General features: G+C 59.1%; 1 protein-coding gene across 1 annotated transcript; it reads right to left on the bottom strand.

Moving 5' to 3' along the window:
* Positions 1-285: 285 nt before the first annotated feature.
* On the bottom strand, positions 286-14,569 carry LOC119108955 (filamin-A). Its single transcript, XM_037232501.1, has 3 exons — positions 14,396-14,569; positions 428-808; positions 286-299 (listed from the first exon to the last, which is right to left on the bottom strand). The coding sequence occupies exons 2-3, from the start codon at positions 717-719 to the stop codon at positions 286-288; spliced, it is 306 nt and encodes a 101-aa protein (XP_037088396.1). The 5' UTR covers positions 720-808; positions 14,396-14,569.
* Positions 14,570-17,381: the final 2,812 nt, after the last annotated feature.

The raw sequence follows: 17,381 nt of genomic DNA, 5'->3' as shown, positions 1-17,381 counted from the left end.
CCGCGGCACGGACTGCCGTAATTCACGGTATGGCGCTGACGTGATCCTGAGTTGACAGGCGAGACCGAGAAACTAAGCACGTGGCGGCCGAGGCGGCGTCACGCAGGTGCATGCTGGTGGGGAAAGGCTGACACCTGCCTGGACCACGGCTATGCTCCTCAGCTAGATCATACTTGCACGCATAACCCCTGCGCTAGGTTGACCTTGCAGATCCCAGTTAAGACCTTGCCGATGCATCGACGGCAGGTGCCGCGATATCGCTCGCTTCGCACATGCGATCGTGCGTCAGGGTTTCTTGTCTGCCGAGGTGTGATGCACCACACGGCAGCACGGGATGCGCCAATCAGCAGGCCTGTTTTCGGGCCGAGTCGCTCTCACGATCTGACGCCCCTCCCCTCCTATCCGCCCTCCGCGCGTCGCCACTCACCGATGTTGACGATCTTTATGTTCTCGTCGCGCTCGAGGAACTTGAGCGCCACGGACACGTTCTCCAGCTTCTGGGAGCGGAAGGTGGGCCGCTTGCTGTGCTTGGGCATCCGCTTCCCGCTGAGCACCTCGATGAGGGAGATGAGCACGAGGCCATCCTCGAGGTCCGTCTCCAGCGAGTAGATGTGCTTGCTGGCGTTCTTCAGGTGCTCGTTGGCCCAGCGCGTGAACGTGTTCTGCTGGATGCGCTTCCACTGGGCGTCCTCGGCGAGGTCACGCTCCTCGGCCAACATCTCCTCCTCCTCGGGCTGGTCGCGCTGCGGACTGGCCGCGTACGCCTGCTCGTGCCCGTTTGAGGCCCATGGTGCGACGGTGGCGCTAACTGTAGGCAAAAGCGACACCGCGGTCAGGTAAGCCGGTCACTCGGCGGTGGGACACGGCAGCCGGGTCTCTGGGGGGGAGAAGGGGGGGGGGGGAGGGGACCCACCCTGTCCCGCCCCGCGGGTCAGTGCCGCAGGCGTGGTGACCGGAGCTCACACGGGGTCATCCCCGGCCCCGCAGCGGACACGTGATGCGTGACCGATCTGCCTCGTCCACGCCGGCAGCCATGCCGAGGCGTTCCCGTTGACCCGGAGATGAGTGGCGCGCCTCTTCATCTCCAGTCAGCGAAGGAGACGCTCAAGCGGTAAGGGATATTAATGACCCGAGCACCGGTAGTGCCGGAGAACGGTCACGAACGGAAATGTTCGGGCTTTCCCCGAGTCATTCGTTTGGACGAAATAAGCTACCGTGGACAGTCAATCAACACACTGACATGTGTTTAGTAGCAGCAGAGGCTATTTAATCACGTGAAGTGCATAATGCTGTGGCAGCCCCATAAACTGTACCGACGCGCTTGACGTACGTGCATAATTACAAGGCAGAAATCGGACATGACGCACAGTTTGACGCCATGCGCGAACTTAGCGCTCACTCCAGGCGTGCCAAATCACGGCCAACAACCCTGCAGTTCCGGCTTTGTAATCACCGGCAGACATAAATCTCAGAAACCATCATCGCTGTCTCCGAGAACGCCGTCAACATTGCAAGAACACTCACGCCGCAAACGATCAGCACTATTTCGCTCGGAACCTGGTGCTTGTGAAATACACGACACCACAATACGTTTCTTTCTCTTGCAACTGGGTCATCGAGGATCGCTTCAAACTACACTACTTGAGTATGAAACGATTGGATCCTTCTTGGTAGTAAATCATACACATCAGATGCTGCGCTAATGACTACCACGCCATCAGCGGGCTCATGCTACTCTGGAATCGCCTTAAGTACGAAGTCCATGGGCTGGCACGCACCGATTATCTCTAACCCCAGGCCTCCGCGACGGACGATCCACTGAGACCCTCCCTGACCTTCCCTCGTCCTGGCCGTCGTCGCAAGCCCCCCCCCCCCCCCGCCCTCTCGTTCGCGCCCCTCCGACATTTACAATGACGTCACACTTGGTCGCCGCCCGAGCACGCGGGCAAAACGGCGGATTGCGCCGAGCACGCGCTGGGCGCGGAGGGCCGCGCTCGGCGAGCTCAGCACGCGAGTGCGCGCACACCGGCTCGGGTCAGGGTCACGGCGAGGGTCGCCGTCGGTGCTGACGGAGTCCAGCCACACGCACGCCACACGAAAACAGCCGAAACGCGCCGGTGGCAGACGACAGCGCTGGCACGCGGCCAAGTCACGGTTGGCGTGGCGTGCGGGCCGTCTGTGGACGGAGCGGCCAGCGTCAGCGGAGGCCGCTTGGTCGGTTGTCGGTGTTTGTCGCTGCCCGATGAGCGAATGTGTGATAGGAGCACAGAGGTGATCCGCCGCTGGACCCGGAGGGCTGGAAGGAGAAGCTCTCGGTGGGTGGTGGATCCGGAAAGAAGCTGACGGGCTTTGGGTGCAATCATCTCGGGTCTCAGAGACAGACAGCATGGACAACTGTGGCAGAGGAATCCGCTGTTGTCATCGACAAGGACAAAGGACACCGCGGAGGGGCAATGAACAGGGCAGAGAGACAATCACATGTTTTCCTCCTCAATATTTTAAGTCTACTTTTGCCCAAAGTGAAGGGTTTTGTGACTACAGAGCTGTTACGTGGTACCCCTAACACACACCACTGAGCCGCAGTCGGGGGGAAGGGGAGGCCGCCACTGCACCCCCTGCCCCCCCCCCCCCCCACACTCTAGATCGGACACCGCTCCTAGTAATAAACCCACCATGAAGGCTGAAGGACATGAAAAATGCTTAGGCATTGCCACGCCACAGCACGGAAACCCTGTTTACAGTCATAACACTGGCCCCTCGGAAATGCAGAGGCATAGCAACACCAGTGGCGCTCTATTTGACACAATGCCAAGCACATCTTAGCATCGCGAAACCAGTGAAACCCGTCTCATAGCCCTCATTGAGCATCATAGGGAGCAGCGCACCAGCGCACACGGCCTCGCTCTGCACACCACTCGTCAGGTCACCGCGGCAGCCGCCCTGCCATGCAGACCGGCATGACGTCAGCATCGCCGGTGGCCGGGCTTCCTGTCCTCGTTACTGTGCTGTGTGACTGTGTGACTGTGTGCACCAGCAGTGCACAATGAGCCGTCACGAGTGCAACCTGACCCGGCCGGCCAGCAGCGGAGCGACAGACCGCGCCCGCAGCGGGATGTTTGGGAGCGCGCGAGACAGACCCCCCCGCTGCCGCCCGCCGGGAACGGGCGTCATATGGAGCCGCACGCCGCTGCGGCGCCCGTCTGCTGTGAGTCATGCGCGCACGTTGTCACCGGGGAGATATTTCGCCTGCGCCAGTCAACAGTATGGCTGTAGTCTGCTGGCGCCCGGAACCACGCCAGCGGCCGGCCAGGCGGCCCGACTAGGCGCCCGGCGCGCCGTCACGTGACGCGTGTGACCCGATCTCCGAGGCGCGTGCGCATCCCACGGACGTTAGCCACCGGCCGCGTTTGGCATGAACCGGCATGGTCAATATGTATGGCTCAGTGGTGCTGCTATCCAAGCCAACCGAACAAACTACTCTTCCAAAAATAGCATGTTTGAGAAGCAGTCACTCGACGCGCCGTCTTACCAACACCCTCACATGCAATGCTTTCAAAAGGTTCATGTGAGTCAGCTCTGTTCCACTTGGCCAGATACTCAGCTTTGAAGGATAAGTGATAGTGGGAGACAAGAAGATAAAAAGATGGAAGAAGAAAAAGATGGGAGATAGTAAGATAAAAGATAAGTGGGGAGTGTCCTGAGAGAGAAAACTGTGTTTTTAACCCTTCAACAAACTAAAAAGGCTTTCTCCAAATTTAACTCACTTTCCTCTTCGCGCCGGGGAAGTTGAAGTCCCTTCAAACTGAATAGGAAACTACACCCTTAAGCTGCGCCCACATTACTGGTGTACTCTGTGTTCTTCATCCGTGGATAGGCCTCTGCGCCCAACCGACGCCCCAGCACTGCGAGTCATGCGCCTACGAGAGGTCAGGCCGGGCTAGCCCGTGATGCCCGGGGACCGCCCAGCCGTGACTTCAGGACAGTGGTGGCCATAACTCGCCGCGCACTACGACAACGTGTGGGACGCACTCGATCTGGCATCTGTTATCTGGTGTGCATCATATACAAGGTGGCTTGCTACATATCAAGTAGTCTACCTTGTGCAACTGCTGAATTGAATAACATTTCTTGCATATCTCAACGTTCTAAACAGGTTTTTCAGCGAGACTAGTTTCATCAAACAAGCCTTAAGCAGAAGCGCACGCGGGGAAGACTACGTGTTCTTTAGATGAAATTTCTATCTGCACGAAACACCAGCACACAGTTAAATCCCGCGGGTCCATTCCAGGACAGAAACTTCGTAACATTATTAGAGTGCACAGAGACGACTCACAACCAAACAACGGTTGCCAAATTAATCAGGAGAATGTGTCACCACCTTCTAAGCAGCTGACTCAAACGCCACTTCTCGGAAAGGCCAATGCCTTTAAAAATTAGGCTTTTGGAACCGCTGGCGATCTTAGGGCACATTGTTATATTGTTCACTACTGTTCACTGGAACGTAAGAGGAGATTGTCAGGGCTAGTGGTGTAGCCAATATTTCGCCTAGGGGGGAAGGGGGGGGGACCAAATCGGATCCCTGTAGGGGCTGTGCAGCCAAAAGCGTCCCTCTTCGTTGCTACAGGAACCCGGTTTTGGGATTTAGAGGGTCTTTGTAAGTTTGGGACCCTATGTGAATGCCTCAGATGACATCTGAGGCATTATCTATATGACTACTTATATGACTACTATATGACTACTTGACTACCCTATATGACTACTTGATATAGACTACTTGATATGACTACTTGACTACTCAGATGTCCGTTTTTGGATGTTTGATAAGCCCTACTAGCGTTAAACAGCTAAACAAAGCACCAGGACGTTCGTCCCAGGGACCCCGCCACCTCCAGGGGGTGGCTATAGCCCCAAAAACATCCCCTTGTCTACGTCACTGATCAGGGTTAAAAAACGGCAAGACCCCTGGAAAGAGACTTCTGTGCGCCTGCACTAAGCCACAAGTCACGCCGCTGGGCGACGCTTCTTGCCACGTGAGCGTGACTGCCTTCGCACTTCAAACACGGCTTGCGCGCTGCGGGCCAGTCCATCAAACGCCGCGGCAGTCACGCGTATTGAAAGGATTCAGAGCTTGTACGTAAGTGAGGGCTTGAAGCGACTTGATGCATCCTGTTCAAGGAAGTGATGTAAAGTCAAAATCAGGCAATAATTATCGCCCATGATGAATGATGAGTCAGGTGAAATCGAGAGCGTGACCACCAACGCCAGGCAACGGCGTAGTTGTACGCTTCCAGCCTCACTTTGGTCACGCTCTATTGCTGCATCGTGTGTTGTCCGCACGGGGCTGTCATCCTCATGACACCACATGAGGTCACTGGAAGGTGAGAACATTCTCATATTATCCTCTGTTGAATGCGTGGAGACGCACATACAGCTGACTTTCCCCAGTACCGGTTTCAGTCTACTATTAAGGGAAATGCTCATTTTTGTTGTGGCCTTACACAAGTTAATCATTGACGCGCAACTACAATAATTAGATGCAAACGGTTGCAGATGAACAGCAACACCTTGTAGCTCTTAATTAGAACACAGAGAACCGAATGTTCTAGCTTGGATGTAATTCGGGTTGAGTGCAGCTCATTGGTTCGACAATTCTTTATCTCCCTTTATCAAAATTATACCCGTGTTGAGCACTTGTGATAATTCCCCAGAACGGAACAGCAGCGTCAAGAAGTCATCCAGGAATGGGCAATGTACAAAGCAAAACCACCGCGTATTCTTTAGACATGGGACACCAGATTTGGAGCAGGCACCTCTGGGCGACGTCACAACGCCCCTGCCGACACCGGTACATCCTGGCCAGGGAGCCTACAACCTGGGCCGACCTGGCCAGGGAGTACACGTCGGAGCCTGGCTGTCGCTGCATCGGTTATTGGAAGTGGAACGAACGATACAGAACGCAGAACGAAGCAGAACGCAAAACAGCAGTCAGCTGGCGCCACGCGGCTGTCATGACGTCACGCCAGGGCCCGGCGCATCTGCCTTCGCTCGGTGCACCCACAACGAAAATTCCATCTGCAGAGCGCTTCCCGTGAGCTGGTTGATATCGTCGCGGAAGCGGCTGACATAATAGGAAGCCCATATCGCCCGCCGGAGCCTAGAGACTTCCGGTCCGGCGGCTGCGGTGTCGGGAGCGGCGAGTGCGGAGGCGGCCACGGCGGAGGTGGCGCCGGGCGGGTGATGGGAGGGGGGGGGGGGGCGCTGGCGGCGGCGGGGCGGCGGCGTCCGCGTTCTCGGCGGTAGTTGCAACGGCGGCACCGGCGGCGGAAGCGGTAGCTGTGGGGGCGGCACCGGCGGCGGGAAGCGGTAGCTGCAGGGGCGGCACCGCCGTCGCCGGCGGCGGACAGGGCGGCCTCGCTCGTCACCCGGCTCCAAGGTAAACAGCCTGTGGCGCGGCACGCCGTCGGTGCCGACGCGTCGACCCTACGCCGCGGCGCCAGTTGGAACGGTGCGCCACGGCAGGCCGGCCGAGCGGCGAAGGTGAATCTAACCACCAAAACGCCTTCAAACTCGTACACGCGGGCGAGCATAGATGTGGAGGCGCCACACGGTGTTTATCCGAGCCGCCTGGCCACTGCATTCCGGATGAGTTGTTCATTGAGCTCGGAGTGGCGCGCCACATCGCGCCGGCGCGAGCACCACCGGAGGATAAACAAACCGCCGAACCCAAAATACCATCGCGAGAGGGCGGTATCAGACAATGGAGGGATCCCTACCACCTGGACTTCACTTCTGGTGCTGTGTACAGCAGAGGTTGAAGTTGGAATCGCCTGCGTTCTTGGTCTCAGATCAGCAAACCACCGCGGAGACATCAGATGATCTCCCGCCGAACTTGCACGCGCGGTGTACACGGGAACATCCCTTCGATCATCTCCCGAGGCGCCACACCCGACACGAGTCCACTCTCGGCACTTCCGACACACACAGCACCCGGCATGAGTCAGCTCACAGCACAGCACCTGACACAAATCCATTCTCGGCACCCACTACCCGACACGGCCCCTGCCCCGCCACCCAGTACCTGACACGGCCCCTGCCCCGCCACCCAGTACCTGACACAGCCCCAGTCCGGACGCTCAGTGCCTGACACGACCCCAAACCGGACGCCCAGTACCTGAGACGGGTCGGCAGTCGGATGTCCAGTACCTGACACGGGTCGGCAGTCGGATGGCCAATACCTGACAAGGCTCCGCAGTCGGCAGCCGGCTTCGCCACGGACGGGTCGGGCGCGTCGCCCCGATCGTTCTGGCCGCGACGGCGGCGCCGGGCAGAGAGAGCGCGAGCGCGAGGGTGACAAAAACCTACCCACCGGCGGCGGACCATTCACCCCAGGCGCCTCGGACCGGCCCCGACCCGACCGTGCAGGATCGGACCCGACTTCTGGCCTGAGGCGCGAACCTCACGCCGGAGCGTGTGTGACCGGTGGAGGGCACCTACAAGCACGACCTGACCGATGGAGGGCACCTGCAGGCACGACCTGACCGATGGAGGGCACCTACAAGCACGACCTCACCAATGAAGGGCACCTGCAGGCACGACCTGACCGATGGAGGGCACCTGCAGGCATGACCTGACCGATGGAGGGCACCTGCAGGCACGCAGACGTGACCTGCAAGGCTTACGCGTGCGCACACAGCCTCTATCTAGCTTGACATACGTCGAACAAAGCAGGACCGTGCTGGTGGCAAGGTGCCAGCCGAGCCGAGCAACAACGGGCGGCTGCGAATGGCATGACGCGGCTGCTGCCGCTGTGTTGGCTGTTAAAACAGGGCAAAACGGACACAAACGCTACATGTCGAAGGGCAAATATCGGATAATGAGGCCATTAGTTCATCAGGAAACGAGGTGGTCCACCCCATGGACGTTGATCGGGGTCATCGTCACCGGTTCACCGACCAGCCCGACCCAGTCTCACGGCTAACGGCACACCTCGATCTGCCACCCTTCCGTTCAGGGGATGCGACTCTGACGGACGACACCGGCCGGCGACACCGCGGCCGCCACCACGCTCCAGGGGACACCGACCTTCCCCGCGGAGCGCGGCCGCTCTCGGGGGAAACCGACCTGTGGGTCCGGGCTGTGGTGGAGCTGCGCTGGCCTGCTTGCGGCAGTCGGGGTACACCGGGACTGGCGGCGGCGCTGGAGGCTGCGCCGAGTACGCGAGCTCGGCTAATTTTAGCGGCCCACTGAGTCACTGGCGCGCCGCCGCCGCCGTCATCCGTATTCTCGTTGGATCTCTCAGGTGGGGCTGCAGGGGCGAACCGGCCGAGCCCGCAGCGCGGGATCTCAGTGAGACGGAACGCGAGATCCCGGCGGCCGGTCCACTCGTGTGGTCTGGCGCGGCAGTCGCCCGCGGTGGACGCGACCGGCCCGCGAGCTGGGCTGACGCTCGCCCGTCCCCGGCGCGAGGGGAGCGCGCGCGCGCGGGTCGCCGGTCCCCGCAGCTGCAGCTCTCCGCCGACCGGCCGATCGCGTCATCTGGCGATTCTGGAAGGCGCGAGTGACGTCCCCACCCCCACCCACTCGGCATCTCAGCCGTCCAGAACGATCGAGCCGGTAACGGCAGCTGAGTGAGCGGGCGGCTGGCGAGGGAAGGCTCCAGGGGCGGTGATGGGCGGCTGGTCCGGGGGCGGTGATCGGCGCTGGTCCAGGGGCGGTGATTGGCGGCTGGTCCGGGAGCGGTGATCGGAGCTGGTCCGGGGTGGTAACCGGCGGCTGGCCCAGCGCGGCGATGCCGCTCCCAGCGCCAGGTGGTTCGACGCCCCAGCAGGAGACGTTGGCACACTGAACCAGGCAGAACCTGGCTTAATAGACGGGCTGGAGTCCAACAGACGAGGAATGCACCGCGACGCCGAAATCATAACACACCTCCCGAAGAGAAGGCTTGGGCGTCCTGCCAGATAAAGGCCACAGGCGGGCATTCCCTTCGCGGCAAGCAGCATCGGTCGGCTATGTCAAACTGCGATATTTTCTTTGCGCTTCAGCGTAGGGACATCCGACAATGCGTGCTTTACCACGGACAATTGTTCGCCGTTTAAGCAGGCGCGGAGCGGCGTGCATCGGCGGCATTCCGCTTCCATCGGCGGCTGTTCGTCCGCATTAGCGGCGATGCCGCCCGCGACATGGCAGGCCTCCACTCCCGGCCGCCGGTATGTGCTGGCCTGTTACGGCACTGTCAGAGCCGTGGCTGTTGACTGCGATTGAGGCTGGGACAGCCGAGACTGACCGCCAACAGTGGCTGATGACTGGGATCGAGACGGGAACCGAGATTGCAATTATCGCCAACTGGCGGTGCACGTTCCGCGGCACGGAGCCGGCGTGGCGCTGAGAGAGGAGCGAGGTAGGATAAGGAGCGAGGCGGTACGACTCTAGAAGCGAGGTGGTATAACTCTAGGAGCGAGGCGGTACAGATCTAGGAGCGAGGCAGTATAAGAAGCGAGGCGGTATAACCCTAGAAGTGAGGCGGTATAAGGAGTGACGTGGTATAACTCTAGGAGCGAGGCACTATAAGGAGCGAGGCGGTATAATTCTAGGAGCGAGGCGGTATAGGGAGCAAGGCAGTACGACTCCAGGAGCGAGGCGGTATAACTCTAAAAGCGGGAAAGTATGACTCGTATGACTATGATTAGTTGCGCACCTTTGCTGCGCCTGACGTCAGTGTGTTCGTCCTCCCACCTGTCCACAGAGTGTGGTCACGGAGCTCGTGCGGATCATGCATCGCCTGATCTGCAGGTCTGTGCTGTGTTGAGGCATAGCACTCACCAGCTCGATAGCACTGATGTGCGGTCGACAAACACATCGTGCCCATTCCACCACACCTTGCATGGGTGGAAGAGGCGGCATGGCAGGCGTGGCAGCGGCCACATCGTGCCCATTCCACCACACCTTGCATGGGTGGAAGAGGCGGTAGGCGTGGCAGCGGCCACAGCAATGCTTGTTGAAGTTGGCATGATTTTATCACTTTCCCGTGAGCGTGATGTATTTGGACGATTCTGCCACGCAACGCCAGATCTCGTTACCATCAAGAAACCCTCGCCCACGGCAGCAGGCATCACCTCGACCTGCCCATTATCCGTAAATTTCCACAAGATATCCACAATGCCTACAATGTCCACAATTGATCCGCGATTGAACTGAGCCGTCAATCGTTCGCGGTTTGCGAAGCTAAAATGTTTCGCATTCAACTATCCACGGCGTCTGTTCACGGCACCCATACTACATTCGGACGCTAAGGCAAAGAAGACGCCTTGTTCCGTCGGAGCCAGCCAGTGCTGAGGATCTGTCCACAATTGTATTATGTACTTTTGGCTGTTCTCAGTCCACTTTCCTGGCAATACGCTGGTCACGCTGGGCGAAATCCCTCGCCTGGTCGCGCTCTTCTCAGCGTAACGTACCAAAATGATAACATCCGTATGGCCCTTGAAGGGAGTGTCCCACTGGGTCGGCTACTTCAAATAGAGATTCTGAGTCATTCCAAAGAATTTCGAGAAAACTAATAGTATTGATTCAATTACAATCGCCTGGTGTAACAATAAGTAAAAAGTACGAAAAATGGGATACTCCCTGTAAGTGAGCTTGAGGTGCCGAACAGAAAAGAGCGTGCTGTCATCACGAAAGACAGCCAACGGGATTCGCCTTTAAGGGTTTGGATACTTTTTAGATCTCAGCATGATTTACAACTTTACCTAAGCGTTGAATTACGCCATCCAACCACAGCAAAGACACGCTTGTTAGCAGTGTACCAATTGTTACGCTCCGGTTATGTTCCGTCAAAAAACCTCCGCTCCATGCGTAAGGCAAGTTATCGATGGTATTTGTTGGTGAATTACATTTATTCATCATGTTAAGATATGGAAATGCATGCAGTCCGTACTGCAGCAATCTGACACCTGTCCTAATGCAAAAGTCGAATGAGTAATAGCATCCCTAGATGCAACACATACGATAATGTTTACAAGCACGATGCAAATGATTTGCGATATCCACTCATCAGCATGGAATGCAGACGATTTGGCTGAAGTGCATCATCAGCCTAAATTCTGCTCACGTCTCTGTACTGCTGGATTGCCGCAATTTGGGAGACCGCGACTAGGTCAGACGGCGGCGCCCAGCAAGACGCGGCGGCATGTGCTGCGCGAACCACTCAAGGGTCCATTTAAAACCACCGGCGAGGAGGTCAGGGTTGCCGAGCTGCAGGCACAGGGCAAGCTCAGCAGCGAGCGGACGGCCAGCGGACGGTCAGCGGACGGTCAGCGGGCGATCAGCAGACGATCCACGGACGGTCAGCGGACGATCAGCGGACGATCAGCGGACGGTCAACGGACAGTCAGCAGACGATCAGCGGACAGTCAGCAGACGATCAGCGGACGGTCAGCGGACGATCAGCGAACGATCAGGAGACGGGCAGCAGTCAGCGGCCAGTCGGCGGACAGTCAGCAGACGATCAGCGGACCGTACCGTGGCCAGGTGAGTGGCGGGTGGGTGACGAACCGGGCCCGTCGGGTGGGGGGAGGGGGGGGCTGGGGTCCGCTGCTGACCCGGACGGCCCCGTCTGACCGCTGACGGTGCGGCGATCGACAATGCCCGGCGCGCCGGCCTGCCGGGGCGCGCAAGCTCGCGTTGCCGCTATAGTCAGCAGAGCCTGCTGCCCGCCTCAGCCACGTCGTCCGGCCCAACAGACGGCTCGAGCGAGGCCAGCCACTGCACCAGTGGTGTCGTCCGGCCCAACAGGCGGTTCGAAACACCACTGGAGACCAGTCTCTTAAGCGGCTCGGTGTCTAGGTGGTTCCGACTCGGCCTACTTCTTCAGAGGTGGCAGATCTGTATCAGTCGTGCTCCAGTCTTTTGTTTCCTTTGACGTGACCTGGCACCAGGGACCGCTGTTTCCTTTGTTTGGTGCTAAAAGACAGCATTCAGAGACATCATTCACCATTCAGTTCATTCGTAGAGGAGGAAAACCTTTAAATAAGCTTTCTCTGTCCAGGCTTAACACGTAGCGATGCACGAATCAATGAAGCACGTGCGGTGATCAATAAGTGAGTAGGTGTCTCTTGTGGGAAATCACACATGCTGCTAAACCTGTGATGGCACGTAACAACCCCCTCCCTTCGTCCTCTTTAACCGCACAGAAAGACACCGAAATACTCGCTCCACATTTGCCTAGAAAAAGCGAGGGGAAAAAACGGAACCCAGCGTTTAACGGACGCCAACAACGGTCCCGAGGAAGGCTCTACGCCAGCCCACCTCCAGGCGAGATACCTCCCCCGGTGCCAAGCCGTCAGTACAGCGCTACCTCGATCACCGGAGCGGCGGCGGCGGCGGCGGCGGCCGCTGATCAGAGATGCAGATTGGCAGCCGCGCCGCCCACGCAGGTCGGCGGGTCGGCGTAAACACAGACAGCTGACAGCTCCGAGGCGGCCCGTGACGCTTCCGGTCCCGACCGGCTCGGGGGAGGGGTAGGGGGTACCTTACGGGTGCGTGTGACGCCAGCGGCTGGCGGACGTGACGGCCGCGTCACGTGACGGGTGTGGCCGCAGCGCGGGTGGCCACGTGGAACGCTCGTCGCGCCGGGCGCCCCGGACCGAGCCGCGCGCAGTGGCAGGGGACAGGGGGACAGGTTCGCTGCGACAAATGACCGTGCATCGGGGAGGAGGTGCAGCTTGCCCGTCAGCGTGCCCCGTGCAGGTGATGCCTCTCTCGGAAAGTAAAACCACATCACAGGCTTTCCGTCAGCGCGGCATGGATGCGAGAGTCAGAAACCTCTTACACCCACACAGAATGAACACAGACCACCGGTTCTTTAAAGCATCAGTAGCTCACTGGCTCGACCCACTAATCAATGACTGAGCACCTGAAGCAAGATTGACCTGCTTCAGGAGTATTGGCTACCAAGCTGAGATCTAAAAGCAGCCTGACGAGTAATATCGTGTTATGAGGGCCAGTGAGGTCGATGATGTCTGAATGTCAGGGACGACGGTGCGATGAGGCACAAATAATGAGGCTGCTGCCGGGCTCAGACCGACAGCCTGACAGCATCGGGCGAGGATGACAGTGACTCTTCTGCAGCAGTAGACTGCTGCCAGGCTCAGATCGAGACCAGCGCGTGGCTCAGGTGCTGCTGGAGCCACGCGCTGAAGCCGCGCAAAGCGACCAATATTTGCCGAGACTGGGACCCAGTCCGAGCCCCACACGCGCTGTTGCTGTCTGCTCCACCGACGCGCTGGACTCCAGGTGTTTCCAGCCTGCCGGACAACACACAGACACGCGCCGATCGATGTGGCCATGTGACCGCGACGGCACAGCAACAACGCAGCCCGGCCTCGGGCGGTGGCAGGAGCCACGGCCGCCCGACAACAGGTGGTGGTGCCCTGGAGCGGCCGGACTCGGGCGGTGGCAGGAGCCACAGCCGCCCAACAACAGTTGGTGGCGCCCTGGAGCGGCCGGCCTCGGGCGGTGGCAGGAGCCGCGGCAGCCCGACAACAGGTGGTGGTTCCCTGGAGCGGCCGGCCTCGGGCGGTGGCAGGAGCCGCGGCAGCCCGACAACAGGTGGTGGTGCCCTGGAGCGGCCGGCCTCGGGCGGTGGCAGGAGCCACGGCCGCCCGACAACAGGTGGTGGTGCCCTGGAGCGGCCGGACTCGGGCACCACCACTCGACATCTGGTGGTGCCCTGGAGCGGCCGGACCATCAGCGCGGACCGCCCGGCTGCGGTGAACGCTCGCCTGCGGCCGTCAGCGGGAAGCGGACCGGCGTTGGCCGCCAGACGACCTAGATCACGCTTGCTGGAGGGCCGGGAGCGCGCCGCGGACGACAGCTCAAGGCCCGGTGACTGATCCACAGACCCGTGGTGGTGAGAACAGACTGGCGCCACTCACTTATCAGGTGAGGGCGGATAGCGCTGGAGTGGATTTTTGTAAAAACATCTGCAGTATGCGGGAGGCTAAGACGCCATCTTTCGTCGTAAATCGTGGAGGTTAGCTTGAATTGCATGGCGTTTGCATGCCCGGTAACAACCCATGCAGGCAACGATTAAGACAGCTATCACCAGCGAAAGCTATATAATCTGGCTATCACAAGCGAAAGCTCTGCAATCCGTTCAGTATCCTCTCATTTGGTAAACCGTCACGAAGATCGGCATAGCCAGTTGGGTCACGTAAGCTCCTTTGAACCGTTCGCCACGAACGGCTCGAAGCCTCTACGGAAACTTTTGATGAGAGCCCCACGTGGCTGACACAGTTGCGCGTGATTATAACACAACACGACGTCGTCTTGAGCCTCTCATACACACCCACCACCAACTCCACACACACCACGCCCCCAGGCGCGCCTGCCGCCTTCTTACCTGCTCGACGTCTGCTGTGCCGTCTCTCTCTCTCTCCGCTGGCTGCCGCTCCGCCGGAGCTCCCTCGCGCGTCACTTGCGACTGTCGACTGTCGGCGGTCGTCACCCGCCGACGCTGGCCCGCTTCCCGCACTGACAACGGCCGCGCGCCCCACACGTGCACCGCCGAGGTCGATTCGGCGCGTCTGCCCCGGCCGGCTGGCGGCCGGCGGCGCGGCGCGCTCGCGCGCAGGGTCAGCGCGCAGGGTCGCCGGGTCTCGGTCAGCCGGCCGCCGCACTTTCTCTGGCCGATGTCCATATATGGCAGCGGCGCGCGCCGCGACAGGCAGGCCGGCCGCCAGCCATATATAGGGGCCGGGTGATACACCGCCCGTGATCGTATCGCCGGACGGTCCGGCGAGCTGGGGTCCCGGAACGGGGCGGCCGGGCATGGACCGGGGACCAGGGGCGGGACAGGCGGGGACAGCTGCAGACAGGACTGTTTTGGGGTCCCGGCACGGGACGGCCGGGCCTGGACTGGTGACCACGTCCGCTGCAGACTGGACTGTTCTGGGGTCTCGGGACAGGGCGGCCGGGCCTGGACTGGTGACCAGGTGCGGGACAGGCGGGGACAGGAGCAGACAGGACTGTTTTGGGATCCCGGGACGGGACGGCCGGGCCTGGACTGGTGACCAGGGGCGGGACAGGCGGGGTAGCTGCTGACAGGACTGTTCTGTGGTCCCGGGACAGGACAGCCGGGCATGGACTGGTGACCAGGGGCGGGACAGGCGGGGACAGTTGCAGATAGGACTATTCTGGGGTCCCGGGACGGGACGGCCGGGCCTGGACTGGTGACCACGTCCGCTGCAAACAGGACTGTTCTGGGGTCCCGGGACAGGACGGCCGGACCTGGACTGGTGATCAGAGGCGGGACAGGCGGAGACAGCTGGAGACTGGACTGTTCTGTCGTGCCGGGACAGGACGGCCGGACCTGGACTGGTGATCAGGGGCAAGACAGGCGGGGACAGCTGCGGACAGGACTGTTCTGGGGTCCCGGGACAGGACGGCCGGGCCTGGACTGGTGATCAGAGGCGGGACAGGCGGGGTAGCTGCTGACAGGACTGTTTTGGGGTCCCGGGACAGGGCGGCCGGGCATGGACTGGTGACCAGGGGCGGGACAGGCGGGGACAGTTGCAGATAGAACTGTTCTGGGGTCCCGGGACAGGGCGGCCGGGCCAGGATTGGAGACAAGGGGACGGATAGCCGGATCATCTACACCGAAGTCTTAGGACAATGCACTCGGATCTATTGTTCTGGTATGCTGGGACAGGACAACCGTGTCTGTGATTGAGCTCGGCGTGAGGGCAAGAGCCAGGAGCAATACAGGCTTGTTCTTGATTCAGTTCAAGTTCAGAATTTAAACAGGAACCACAACAAAGCTCCTTGGACTAGAGTTGATCCGAATCAGTTGTTAGTTACGTGGTTCAGACTGAGAGTCGCTACAATTTTATCACAAATCCAACGAATCAGCTCTGATTTGAAAAACGTTAGCACTGTCTCACAAGGGTCGTGATCGATTCGAAGAAGAAAAAACATTAATGAATGACGGTCCTAAACGCCAGCAGGACAAACAACTTGTGTTGTGGTGAGTTTATCTTACATTTGCTCTCTTAGGTCGCTACAACAGCCCGTTTAAGTGCAAGTTTAAATAAGGTGTTCTTCTGATACATGTATGGAATTAGAAAACATCCAAGAAAAAGACATTCAGAGTTTTCTCATATATTTCAGAGATGCTTAAGTTGATTCACTTAAAAACGATACCGCCGTGGATGAACTTTTAATGTTTGAGCAAATATAAACATATTCGAAACGCGCACACGTCCAGAGCAAATCGCTCCCAGTTGTTTTTAGAACCTAATTTGGCTGAGCTATTATGTTGTTTGTTCATTTTGCTAGAAAAGTGTGTTCATCTAATTTGTTACAACAGCTATATTAATTTTGATTCAATTTTAAAAATTCACCAGACGGTTCGTCACTTTGCTTTTAAATGGTTTTTCGTTTTGTTCTATTTTTGTTTGCTTTCCTTTTTACCCAAGTTTCTAGTTTTTCTGTTTCAGTCGATCGCACAACTGTAGCAGAAGAATCGACGTACGCTTGCTCGCTCGATAAAACGGAGGGCGAACTGGACCACATAATCATTGGACATAAAACCTCCAGCTGTGCGGGTCGTAAATGCAAAGCTATTTATAAAAAATACATTTTTTACCAGGGTCGGTGCAGTTTCATTAATCATGCGCTTCCATGACAGAGGCTTTTTCAGAGAAGTGATGTTCCCGCCCTCAGGCAAGTCATTTCAATGGAATGACTTGCGTTAGGGCGGAAGCACCAGGGGAAGAAAAGCCGCCATTCGTGCCCATCGTCGCGAACACACCACCGCATTGGTCTGAGGTCGACACCGACACCAAGCCATGCTTCAGCAAGACATAGGGGGCAGGCTGGAGCTGGACAGCTGAGTTCTAACGCGCCGCCGAGAGCGTTCATCACGCCCTGCACCAGCTCAGAGGACGCGCCCCTCTCCAGGCCCCGCTGGTCCAGTGACTCAGCCTGTCTGGGACGGCGCCGCCGCCGCGTCGACTCCGTGACTGAATCAGGGGTGGCGCCGAGGGGAGGGGAGGGGGGTGCGCCGGCGGCTGCGAGCTGGTGACGCGGCCCGGCCAGACCCAGGCCCTGAGCCAGACCTCAGGCCGGCGTCCGCCCGTCGCACCGCAGCCCGGCGTCAGTGTGGCGCGACGCTCGGGGGAGGGGGGGGGGGGCGGGGCGGGGGGCTCGCGGGAGTGTGGGACCGCAAGTTCCATGGACGGGCGGGAGCGGCCTCTCATGTAGGCATTTGCAGCACTGTCGGGCGGCGCCACATCATGTCAGCCTTGCGAGCAGCGCAGATGGATGGCCAGTCGCCGGTGGTTCAGGAAAGCAGCTGGAATGTAGTGGTTTGGTGGCTTAGCGCATTA

The sequence above is a fragment of the Pollicipes pollicipes genome, unplaced genomic scaffold (genome assembly GCF_011947565.3).
Source record: "Pollicipes pollicipes isolate AB1234 unplaced genomic scaffold, Ppol_2.1 Scaffold_712;HRSCAF=819_pilon_pilon_pilon, whole genome shotgun sequence".
Taxonomy (NCBI): domain Eukaryota; kingdom Metazoa; phylum Arthropoda; class Thecostraca; order Pollicipedomorpha; family Pollicipedidae; genus Pollicipes; species Pollicipes pollicipes.
This window is presented reverse-complemented; position numbering and strand designations above follow the sequence as displayed.